Source organism: Pinus tabuliformis, chromosome 1_1, assembly GCF_031772625.1.
Source record: "Pinus tabuliformis cultivar Carrire ecotype Pingquan chromosome 1_1, CPIR1, whole genome shotgun sequence".
Lineage (NCBI taxonomy): Eukaryota > Viridiplantae > Streptophyta > Pinopsida > Pinales > Pinaceae > Pinus > Pinus tabuliformis.
Window position 1 is genome coordinate 837,180,930 of NC_142297.1, and position 13,231 is coordinate 837,194,160.

The window sequence follows — 13,231 nt, forward strand, 5'->3', positions numbered from 1 at the left end:
TTGATTGGATATTGGATGGTTGATTTAACTAGTCAAGGCTTTGACCTTTGACTTATTGTTGATGTACTTGGATTATGTATCTCTCTGATTAACATTTGATGACAATCTAATAGAAAAAGAATTTGGAAAGGGTTTTCCCCCTTGTGGGGTTTTTCCCTGGTCTTTGACCAAATTGCTGTGTCTCTATTGTTCTTGGTTGTCTTCTATTGTGCATTTGGTTTACTTTTCTATCTACAATTGCTTATTGTTGTTGGAAGATTGAAGTTATTGGATAAAGTGATTGCTAATTGAAGAAGAATTGTAACAAGTGATTGTGTCAGCATAGAACAGTGGAAAATTAACAATTTCAAAAGTGAAATTATTGCAAATTGCAATAAATAGAGTCTATAATATTGGATTCAGAAATTTATCGTTGTATATTGCAATATCACGGTTAAATATAACATCGGATAAAATGCTTCGTTATTCTTGTTTATGGGCTCCATTTTTGTTCATAATTCAAATTTTAGTAGGCTGGTTTAGTGCTTGTACTTCCATCATGAGTTGCTGTTGTATGTACTGCCTTGTATGAATTGAGCAAATGCAAGCTCTAATCTTCCCAATGAATGGAGGAGTTTCCATTCTCCGTTGTCTAATAACTATATTTTTTTAACTTCTGCCGTTAACTAGGTGAACAGCATAGACAACTGCATCACCCTCTGAAGTTTGATTTAGGTATTGGTGGAGAAAGACCATTTCATTCTACCAATGCATGGCTCATAAAGTAGGGAATTTTCATCTCATATATGTTTGGTCCAAAATTCTCTTGACTGAATTTTGAAGCAATTCCAGATGACAACAGGACATAGTGCAGTCTTTAGAGGGAAGAGGAATGAGCAGTTTTTGTTTTATCATCATGTACATTTATTTTTGACTGCACACAAATCTTGCTTGTCAACGAAGAATCAGTGTGGCTAATTTTGAGCATTTCTAGAAGCTGTGCTTGCACTCCCACATTGTATTCAAACTGCCTGTATTCCCCAGTATTATTGACCTACTTTTGTGGTCTTTTATTGGGTATTAGTACAATTATCTTATCTTATCCGTTGCTATAATTGTTATGTAATATGAACCTGTTTGGTTGAAGTGATGCTTACATTCTTTTAAAGTTCCTTTAGATACTTTGTCTTGTAGCTTTTACAGTTGTAACATGTCAGTTATGGAGATTGTTAAATTTTGTCTGATGTTGCAGGTACATGAACGACGAGAAACTGGCGAGGTTGAAGTCCTTACTAAAGGTAATTATATGGTAAAGTTTGAATCTGCAGAGATTGAATTGTAAGATGTCTGTACTAAAAAGTTAGTTCTTTTTGCACCAAAGCTGTGACTTGGAAGGTTCATAATCAGTTATTTGCTAGCATTTTCCATGTACTGCATTGTAAGATTCACTCAGAAATTTTAAGTTGACAACTTTTATCAAGCACATTTTTCATATCTTTAGTGCTCCTATCAGTCAAGGTGGGTTATGCCAATTTGGCCTTCTGATATATCTTGTTCCTCTGATCATGAAGAATGCCTTGGAGCAAGCCGAAATGCTTGTTTTACACTGATATTAGATTATAATTTTTTTAACATGGAGCCTTTGTTAGTGTAGCAGATGGCATTATGTCTTATAGCAGGAGAGACCAGATGTGATGCAGTAACATACGGGTCAAGAAAATAGTGAGAGAATTTGTGTACATGGTAGGAATTAAAAATAAAAAGATGTGTGCCTAGGAAAGTAGTGTTCATAAGGAAAATAATGTGCAGAAAAATAAGCAAGCAGATTTCTTATGTATAATAGCTTTTGACTTGTGCATAAAATTTCCTAACATTTAAAAATGGAAAATAACATATAATTTATTTTCTGGTTGACCAAGGTTGACCTTTCTTCTATATCCTTTCCTCTTGATGAGTGTCTGTGAGAGCCTTGTTTTGAATTTTTTTAATTAATCAATATTTATTGGTGCATTTTTGTGTAAGTTTTTCCCCAAATATTGTACTGAGGCGTGAGGCATACTCTACAGCCTGAGTGGAAGAGATATATAAAGCTAATAAACTACAATGCAAAAAAATGATGGCAGAGTCTAGTGTGAAAAGAAGAGAAAAGATTGATGTAAAAACAACTGGCTTAGATCCATTTTAACCCCCAATTTTTATGCAGTGGGAGGCTTGAGCCTTGCATGTGGGTTTCTTTAATCCTTCTTGGGGCTTAATGGATCCGGGGTTAAGATGATCTTTGTTATTTTATTCTGTATTTCTAATGTTATCTCTAACATGCCATATACATCTTGAAATTTCTCTTCTTATGATGCTTGCCATGAATTACTGTTTGCTGCTATTTTGATGATGCTCATGGAAGCTATGAAGAGATCCCTTCTAGGCAGGTTATCAGGCATCTATCATTTATCCCCATTATACTGTTAGATTATTCAATACCATGGTAGCCATCTATCTATGCATTGCTATCCTTGATTATTCATGTATCTATAATGCAATGATCTGCCTTGCATATGCACACTTTATTTCTCTCTTTTAAGCCTCATGCATTTATCTCAAGTCAAACTTTTCCTGGATCAGTTTCTTCGACATCTACTAATTATTTCTTTATCCCTCCAGATATATCTTATGCTAGACAGTTTGTCACCCAAAATACAACTAAGGATACTGCGGGCTTATTGTTTGTGTGCAGCTGGAATTTTTGGTTTTGTCCATTACGAGATCTCGCCATTAAAGACCTATTGATGATTACCATTGTGGAATGACAAGAAAAATGTGAACCCAATGTTCAAATGGTCCATCCACCTGCTTATATATACAAAATGATCGAATACTATCATTAGAAATCCGAGCAGACATAGCATTTATTACATAATGTAATTATAACTTATAAACAACTAACATAGCCATATTGAGCCAACTATGGTGCATATTGCTAGGTTGTGCTAGGGGATCAACATGATTCCTTCATAAAATATTTCATCCTCAATGGGAAGGATGGTGATTTGGATTCTGATTCTTGTGTAGTGTTTGTTACGAGAAGATCCTTCCATTTGAATTTATTCTACGAATGTTATTGCTAAGCTGGTTGGTGTTGGTAGCGATGTTACCTTCTATTGATGGATCCAATTGATAGTCAACACTTGGTGATCCTCATGGGTTAGGGAAGGAACCTCCATATGGAATAATTGAGCCACAAAGCAAAATTGACAATTTTGGGTTGGATATGAGTAACTGTCTATAATTGATTCCTCTGCTCAAACATGGGATATTTCTTTTGATTATTGGTTATATAGTCCCGGAGTGTCACTAACCACCTTATACCCAAGACAATATTGATCCCTCCGACATCCGTCATATAAAACTAATCTTTGAGGATATAGAATCACTGATTTGGAGTGAAAACATTTGGGGAAACCTCTTCACATTAGAGAAACTTATGGTGGGGTATACTAATGGTGAATTTCACATTCTATGTTCAGTTATAATGCCGATCTTTTGGCAATTTTCTTGTCCAAAATATTAAAAGGTCTTCTTGGCCAAGTTACTAGGATACAGATCTGGATCCAGATACAGATCCACCAGATTTTTGAAAAGCCATGTTTCATATATGGCGCGGAAATGCCACATACGGAAACTACAAAAATACTTTTTAAATTTAAAAAACATATTTTAAGTTAAAAATCAAAACCATTCATGAATCACAACATTAGAACTGAAACCATTAGATAATTTGTAGTCTGAATATTGAAATCATGATGCATCATGGCTTATACAAAAGGATAACTGTAAATACAAAATTTAGTATCTCATTAATGATCACTCTATTGATACGATGATCTAGAGTAGGTCTAACTACATAATGTGTCTATATCCTCATCATCTGAATATTTCAACTCATGTACAACCTGTCATCTTCCTTGAAATAGGCCTTAAAATCTAAAAATTCCCAGCTAGTTATGACGGTAAATGAATACTGTACACTGTTTGAGAATATGCTATAGTCTATGTATCATACTATTCTAGGAGGATTCTCCACCTAGAGTCAGATGGGATTGATAATGACACAACCATCCTTTGTACACGAAAAGAACTGAAAACTAAATATATATACTATATACGATTATTTATATATTGTCTCAAAGCTCTCCCACAGATTCTCTGTTAGCATTATTAAAAATTGAAAATTAGAATTTTAATGTGCCAGACCTTTCATGCTAGCATTATTGTGTGCCATACAACCTACATGCTACACGGAATTAATAACTTATACAGCTTAAAAAACCTGAAACTCTAATGTTAGTTGCTTGGGATTTGGCTTGTGAGAGCTCGCTGGCTCAGGATCCATTTCAGTAGCATGGGATCCATCTCCGGGTTTGAAGGAACCATATACGTGGTGGATGCTACACGAATCTGTATTTGTATCCAAATCTGAAAATGGATCTAACTCGATGTGGATCCAGCATCAAGATCCTGTGGCAATGTTGCAAGAACTATCCCCTGCCCCTGGTCCAGGAGGTGGATTCGTGTCCCAGATGGATCCGTCGATGATTGTCGGGCAAAATCGTGATTCCGTCCTTTTTTTGCAGTTCTTGGGCTTTTGGAACCATGACGGTACCAAACTGCGGTTCCAAAACGGTTTTGCAGGCTTGAACCACAGTTCCAAAACCACTCAGATGGTTTCGCATGGCTTTTATTTTGGAATTTTCGAACTGTTATGTGAGGAACTATGCTTCTTGAACACTCCAAAGGTGCCCCCTTCATAGGTCTTCTAAACTAGTAATTACTTCTTATGATTTCTTTATGAAATCTTTCTTTCATTCATGTTCATCATAAAGTAATTACATAGAAGACATCAACATTAGAAACAAAATGCTACATGGGGGAAAAACCCAACAACCTTTTCCTTAGAGAAATTATTTAAATCAACAAGAGATACATCTAATATTTACAGTCTAAAATCAAGTCAATATGACCAGAGACAATCCATGTCAAACCTGGTCAAATAGAGATAAGTAACTCACAAATTTAGTCTGCCTAGAGATTTGTTTTGCCCAAATTTGGTGTTTTCCCAAGATATATGTTTGTGTCAGATTTGGTCCTTTGCCAAGATATATGTCTGCTTCAGATTCGACCCTACTGCAAAGATATATGTGTTAGTTTTTGTAGCATTGGATGTGTTCTAGCCACGAAATTTGGCGGAGAGGCTAGAATACATGAGATCTCCAAAACCAAGAAATCGTTTTTGGATTATTAGATTATTAACCTATTTTCTAATGTTTTCGAAGTCTAAACTTAGGAAAATTGGTTAATTAATCAAAATTAATTAAGTCAAGGTGCGAATCATATCGAAACTCACATGAATCAACTCCAAGATGATCCTAGCCATTGATTAAGTTTTAATCCTGAACGTTGGTGTTCCAACAATGGATTATAAGAGGAAGTCGATGGGCACTTGGAGAAGATGCACCAGAGTCACTTGGAGAATTCGATTTTCTAGAGCAGCAATAGTCAGTGGTCAGAGAGTTCGAGCTTTAGCGAGGCAACAAAGATAGTGAAGGGCAGGGACAATGAGGTTGGAGGAAGTTTTCCAGATCCAACGAGTACATTTGCAAAGAGGCCGAGATTTCTCTAGGACGTTGCGCAAAAGCCTCAGAAGGCAGTTCAATTTGCTGAGAGGGGAAGACGTCTTCAGTTCCAGAGCCCGAGGAGTCCAAGATGCCAAAGAAGATTTTTCCCAGTCAACAACAGAGATGATGACTTGAATAACAATCAGTTCGGGTAGCACGCAGAGCAGGTTGCTTTAGAGTGACGCAGAGCCTATGCAGACCCAGTTGGACAACTTGCTTTTTAGAGGCAGTCTAGTGCTGGAATTGCCTAGAGTGAGGGTAAAGTTCCCTCTAGTATTTTTGCCAATATTTTCTCTGTAGGTTAGCTAGATTTCGACATTCACATTGTACTCGAAGTTTCTCACTGCTGCATAATAATAAAAACCCTAACTGCTGCATCGATTTTCCCAAGTTGGCTTTTGTCGGGGACATTTGTCCAAAAATAACAGTGTCATTTTATGTGTGTGTGTGCTAGTATTTTCTTAGTTTCCGGCGTTGTTTTCTTCCGCAATTTACTTGTGAAAATCAGTGTGAATTATTTGATATTTGCTGTAGCAAACTGCAAATAAATTGTTAAATCAAATTAACAATTACGAGAATAATTTCCAGTTGCTGTGATAGATGAAGTTTTCACGTGGTAGTTGAGCATGAGTGATCAACGGGGAAGCTCAAAAGCGAAGAGGAAACTTTCGCTGCTCAGAGGGAGTAGTAGGCCGAAATTTTTAGAGGCAGCGCAGTTCATTGACAGGTAGGTCGAGTCGCTGGGTAGCAATTTGATTTTCAGTTGCAGGGTGGTAAAAAAAAATCGAGTTTCCCAAATTAGTGATTCCAGTAGTTAGAGGGATCAACTGCATCTAAAATTTTCGTTGAGCAGATTTCTGGTTAGACGCAAAGGGTTTTGCAGTAGTAGAACCAACATTGGGTGGAAGAGAAAAGCACACACAACAGAGGGAAACTATCTCTCAGGGAATGTCGGGTCTCAAAAGTTTGATTTTTTCAGGCATATTGGCAGTGGCTGCTAGCAGATCTACGCATTCCAGAAGGAAGTGCGAGTAGCAGTAGCAACAACCAAGCAAAGGGAAAGAGGGAGTTTTCGTCAATTTCAAAAATGGCCACTACAAGGCTTAGAGATGAGGATAGGTTGGATGGATCATCCAACTATGTCAGATGGAAGGCCAGGATATCCTTCCTTTTAGATGAATATGGCCTGAAAGCCTACATTGATAATGTGGTGGTAGTTCCTCAGGATGCCGATCAGCTGAAGGAATATAGGAAAGAGATGGCGGGCAAAGCAATTGATCCTGGATGGAGTCCGGGACTATATAGTCTCACATATAGCGGCCAAGGGAACCACCAAAGAAATGTGGGATGCTCTCTCCACACTATACTAGGGTACTTCTGAGCAACGGAAGATGTTCCTGAAGGAGAAGCTGAGATGCATCAGGATGCAGAAAGGGGAAGGCATAGATCCCTTCCTCACTAGGATTCAGGAGGTTCGAGACTAGTTTGCAGCTGTTGGGGCAGTGCTTCAACCATTAGAGCTAGTGCGATTGGCACTCAACAACGTCTCACTAGATTGGCTGGTCTTCATCCAAGGTATATTGGGCAGAGACATGCTACCAAGGTGGGAAAAAATGTGGGCTGATTTGCAATAGGAAGAGTTGAGGCGAGCTTTGTTAAAGAGCTCCATCAGTGGCAACAATAACAACAGATCAAAGGTGGTGAAGGAGGAAGAGAATGTGGCCCTCGCATCAAAGGGTCCCATTCAGGGGCAGAGGGAGCAGACGAAGAAGAAGAAAGACCTATCTAAGGTCAAGTGCTTCAATTGTGGCTAGTTTGGCCACTATAGTACCCAGAGTCCTCTCAGAGAGAAGGACAAGCAGGAGAAGATAGGTTCTTTCTATGCTTTCAACTTTCCCCTCATAGACATTTTGTGCATAGAATCAATAGCTGTATCCATTCTTGCCATCATGGCTCAGTTTTCTTGCTCCTAGTTTATACTATCCACATCCTTTTGGGATATTGTCCCATAGTTGCTATACGATTCTCATGTCACATTGACAAGATGATGAAGAGCTAAACAGTTGAGAGTTAAAAGGGATGAGATTTGGGGGGAAGTAAGCACAACGAGAAAAAGAAATGACGTGAATATCAAAAGATGCCAGAATCGGCCTCCCCTATGTTACTAAAGCTATTTTTTTTATGCTAGGAATTCTCTCCTCTATATGATATAATATTTATATCCTCCTGGCCCTATAAGATCAATACATAATGTGTTTGCAAATATCTCACATTGTGATAGTGTGATGTTGCAAATACCTCAAGATCTCATGGACTTTTATTTTGGTCTTCTACTTGGAAGGACAAGTGTGATCTTGCGAATACTTCACACTGTGATGCTCTGGTTTTTGCTGACTGCCTACTCAATCTATGCAGGTGGGTGCCTACTAGGTTCTTCCTTTCTTTGCTTTCAACGTTCCCTTCAGTGTTGTTGAATGTGGTAACACAACATTTTGTGCATATAATCAATAACTTTTTACTTTATTGCTATCTTAGCTCAATTTTCTTGCTCCTATTTTATACTATCCACATCCTTTTGGATATTGTCGCATGGTTGGCTACACAATTCTCATGTCATATTGACAAGATGTTGAAGAGCTAGGACACTAGATGTGGCGGATGCCAGGGAAAAACCCCAACGTGGGGAAAACCCTTTGATCAAATCTTCTTATTATTATATCAAATGTTCAACAGGGAGATAGTACAATAATACAAAGTCAAAGTCGAAATTGACTTGCCAAATCATTGTCCAAAACAACCCTGTAAAATTTGCAATACCGCTTTTAGTCAACAACAGTGAAATCAATCCTATCCAGGAAGTCAATGGTGGTCAATGCAGCAACAAACAATCCACTTGGAGCTCAGTCAACCCCAGTCAAATTCGCCCTGATAAGGTGGTCAAAGTCAGTCTTGTAAACTGTGGTCAAACTTAGTCAACTCCGCGGTCAACTTGGTGGTCAATGCAGGTCAAAAAACCCATAAATTCTTGATTTCCATGCCAGTCAATGCGGCCTAGTCAAATAGAAATATTCATCCAAAAATCGCAGTGAAAATTGGTCAAACAACCCTTGATCAACGCTAGTCAAACTTGGTCAACTCTTGAAATTTTCGGCCCTACAATTTTGTCTAGCAATTTGTCCTCCTTGTGCCACACGTGTGAGAGAGAGAGTGAATGCCCAATGTTTTATGAACCAATGAGAGGAGAGAGAAGATTGTGTGAGTGATGATGATGCCAAATGAGGTGAGAGGTCACTTGTATTTATACAAGTCGCTGAGGGTGAAGAGTCATGTCCATTGGGCTTCATGAGCCTACATGATGATGTGGCCGACTTGAACAATTTGCACATGTGTGGGCATAAATTAAAAAACACACTTCTGCTTGTCTAAATTGGATGGTCTTGATATTAATTTTGGTCCTCTAAAAAAGAGGATTTTATTGGAAACATCATCTTCATCAAATGAGCTGTCCCAATGTGGGATTTGGCCCAAGTTGCCAATTTTAACACTCCCTCTAAACTAGGGAGAATTCCACCTGCCAATGTACCCATCATCATTGATCATCATGCCATTCTGTCGTCAATCATTATCTCTATATCTCATCTCATCTTTGCTCCGCTAAAGAGTGATATGAATAATGAAGAAGAACCATGATGCGTCCATCGGTAGTGCTATGGTCCCTATCCACTTTTCTCAACTCATTTTACAGATGAGAGGTACTTCCCATGAGTCCCGGACTGCATAGGTAGGATGTATGTTGTGGCATCAACAAGAGAAGGTGGACCACTCATCCTGCTCATATGTCATAGGAGAAGGTGAACCACTCATCCTATGCATATGTCTATTGTAGGGGAAGGTGAACCACTCACCCAACACACATATGTCCTCAATCGTAGGGGAAGGTGAACCACTCACCCTACATACGTGTCCTCAATCATAGGGGAAGGTGAACTACTCATCGTACACACATGTTAACCATCATGGGGTAACACTAGTGTTTTTAAACCAGGCTGGTCCGAATTGGACTTGGCGTTGTTCACTGAGCCGGAACCTTGCCCGGGTCAACTCGGTGCAAAAACACGTGTGAAGGTTGGTCCGTTATTAAAGTGGCTGAGTCAAACACTGACTCGGATGGTTTGGTAACAGACCGGCCGACTCAGTTGAGCCCGTCATAATCAGGCCAAGCTCGTCTGCGATGGAAAAGGGAGGGAAAGATGGACTTGAAAGGTGATTTTTTTTTTTTTGGTTTTCCTCAATGCATATACACTCTCCCAAGCCTATAAAAGCTACCAACCCCCTTACATTTCCTCACAATTATCTGATTGCATTTGTGTGAGCATTTGTGAAGAGTTGGAGTTGGTTTTTGGAGCAACAGTGAGGAGCCTCTTGGGCAATCATTAGAGTAGCAGTGAGGAGCTTCTTGGGCAATTATTGGAGCAACATTGAGGAGTTGGTTTTTGGAGCAGCATTGAGGAGGCTAGAGCCTAGAGGTATTGTTTCTTTTCTTTTCATTTTCAGACTTTTTTCCTTTCATTTCCAAGTCCAAATATCAGAAAACAAGTCCTAGAATGAAAGATGCTGATTGGCATATGCTCAGATGATTGATAATCAAATGCATTGCAAATTTTGTCATAAAAAAATTAAGGGAGGTTGAGGGGGCATTCATAGGCTGAAACAACACTTGACTGGTATTAGAGGCCAAATCGTTCCATGTGCAACACCAACAAAACAAATTGGGGATATTAGGAAGGAGTTGCTAGGAAAATTTGAGAAATTTGAGGAAGAAAATGCTAGGCAAAAAGAAATAGAATTTGAAATAGGGAGGAAGAGGAGTATAAAACACATGATGGCTTCCAACCCCAATTTTAATTATGATGGCTCTTCATCTATCCCTTGCACTGATGCATCCAACCCCTTTTGCTATGTTCCTTCCTCTTTGGAGTCTATTCAAGAAAAGGGTAAGCGTAAAATTAAAAGGAAGGGTGATATCAAAAACTATTTCACAGTCACACCTTCCTCTCCCTTTGATAGTGCACATGGTCCTCAAGCTAATAGAGGTAAAATGTAGCTTACTTTAGATGACCATTGGAAGAAAGAATTGAGAGAATCTGCCTGTGATTACATAGCTAGATGGTGGTATGATGCTGATATCCCCTTCAATGCTTCTCGTTCACCATATTATGAACATATGTTTGATGCCTTATTTGCTGCTAGAAAGGGCTTCAAAGGCCCTACGATGCATGAGTTAAGGGGATCTCTTTTGCAAAAAGAGGTTATGTCCATTGATGAATATTTGAAAGATTTCAAAAGCTCATGGGTGAAAACAGGATGTACCATTATGTCAGATGGATGCACTGATCAAAGGAACCATACCATCATAAATTTTCTTATCTTTTGCCCACAGGGAACCATGTTTCTAAAATTAGTGGATGCATTTGATAAGGTGAAAGATGCACACTTGTTTCAACTTTTGGATGAGGTTGTTGAACAGGTGGGGGTAGCTAATGTTGTTTAGATCAGTGTGGAAAAGGTCTGCAAAAAATCGTGATTTAATCCTAAAAACGCGATTTTTTGAACTAAACGATTTAATCCCCCGACTTTTTGGTGATTTTTTCACAAAGGGAAAAATCGTGATTTTTTCGTTATACTCCCGATTTAATCGGGAGTTGACACAAAAAGTCGGCCTCCCTTCCCAGGCCGCGGATAGAGAGGCCGCAAAGGTGAAAAAATTGTAAATTGAAGCTTCCGTCCATGCATTTTCAAGTTATTGCATTGTATTGTTTGTCATACTTCTTGCGAGCATAGCAGTCTCATTTGTAATCTGTTAGTTTTGAGGTTAAGATATGATTTTGTTTTCCAAGGAAAAACAAATCTTTATACTTCATATTTCTAGTTAGAAAGCAAAGTATACATTGGATAAGCCTCCAGGATTTCAGTGATCAAGACTCTAATAGCCACTGCCCCTTCAAAAGATTACAAAAGTACCAAAAGGACAGGCATACAACAATCTTTCGTAGGAAGAACTCCACACCATCAAAAACGTTGTTACAGTTGTTGAATGCTTCCAGAAGAAACAACAGAGAGGAGGTCATGAAGTTCAAACAGCGACAACCTGTCCAAAAAAACAAAATCAGTGCCGCAAGAAAGAACCCCTTTTTCAGACAAGAACAAAGTACCTGTGAAATCTTGTTACAGCAAAGATCCTTCTTGCAATGAGAGCATGTTTTGAAAGGGAATCTTATTTAGTGGTGAACTCCCTGTAAATGTGGGGAAAGGTTATGTATCAGAAGTGGATTTTACCTCCAAGAGTTTTTGAATAATAGATGTCAAGGCTAGGTTAGTAATCTGACATCTACTGTTTTCTTAGAAAATAAGCAGCTTGGAGTCACCAAGCGTTAATTTTCACATCTCTACTGTGATACTCACTGTCAATTTTCATTCGACCTACCACTTGAAACCTTATTACCCAAGCAGATTACAATCTATTGGATAAATGCATGACTTATTTCTTAATACAATTAGCGGAAGCAAAAATTAAAAGGGGAAGGGGATCTCAGTGACTGATTACTTGATGACTTTTAGATGACTCATGATATACATTTATTATATTTTTTGTTGATATTTTGACTCTTGAGATTTGAGACTCAGACAGGACTCAAAATCCAGGAGTTGATTCACTATTTTGATATGTGATGTAGAACTAGACTTCATATACATATTATATATAGCTTTCTTTACATGTTTATGTGGAAATGCATTTATTTGATGTTGTGGATACTCTAGATGTTAAAAAAAATATAAAAAAATTAATACTTTTGTGTTTTTTTTTAATTTTGTTGATTTTTTCAAAAAACTCCCGACTTTGATGAGTTTTTCAACTTTTGGACCCTTGCTGAATTAATCTCGACTTCGACTTTTTCCACATTGGTTTAGATCATCACGGATAATGCCTCTAACTATGTTCTTGCTGGTAAAGTGTTAGAGGAAAAACAGGTAACCATCTTTTGGATCCCATGTGCTGCACATTGCATAGACCTCATGCTTGAGGATATTGGTAAAATTGATTGCATCAAGAACACTGTAGAGCATACCAAAAGCATAACAAAGTATATCTACAACCACTCATGGATTTTGAAAGTGACCTTAATGATCCTTTCCCTAGAAGAAGTTTAAGAATGGATATGATTTAAGGGTTAGGTTAAGGGAATGTGACTTGGATTCCCGAGTTGTCTTAGAAGAATTGCCTTTGATGAGAAATGAGACCACACAGGGCCAAGTGGACCCAACCTAGGTTAAGGAGACGGAGTTTAGCAACTGATGATGATCTTAACCTAAACAAGGAAGGGGAAGGGATCAAAACAAGAATTTTCACTTAAAGGTGTCAAATTGATCCTATGAGGCACTAGCCTTGGGAACACCAGGGCAAAGTTTGATCTCAGAGCTAGGGCTTGGGATATCTCGCAATCCCACTATTATAATTTCTTCAAATTGGAGGAGGCCTTGATGACACACCAACGCAGTAGAGGCTAGGAGATCGAACTTTTTAT

General features: G+C 38.4%; 1 protein-coding gene across 2 annotated transcripts in view; it reads left to right on the forward strand.

Annotated features, from left to right (window-relative positions):
* The window catches only part of LOC149216741 (uncharacterized), a 101,958-nt gene that overhangs the window by 60,074 nt on the left and 28,653 nt on the right, over window positions 1–13,231 (forward strand). For both annotated transcript variants that reach the window (XR_016251135.1, XM_089392833.1), the window contains exon 5: window positions 1,232–1,277. Coding sequence is in view for 1 of the 2 variants with exons in the window: in XM_089392833.1 (XP_089248959.1) it covers window positions 1,232–1,277 (46 nt within the window). In the remaining variant the exon portion in view is untranslated. The remainder of the gene's footprint in view (window positions 1–1,231; window positions 1,278–13,231) is intronic.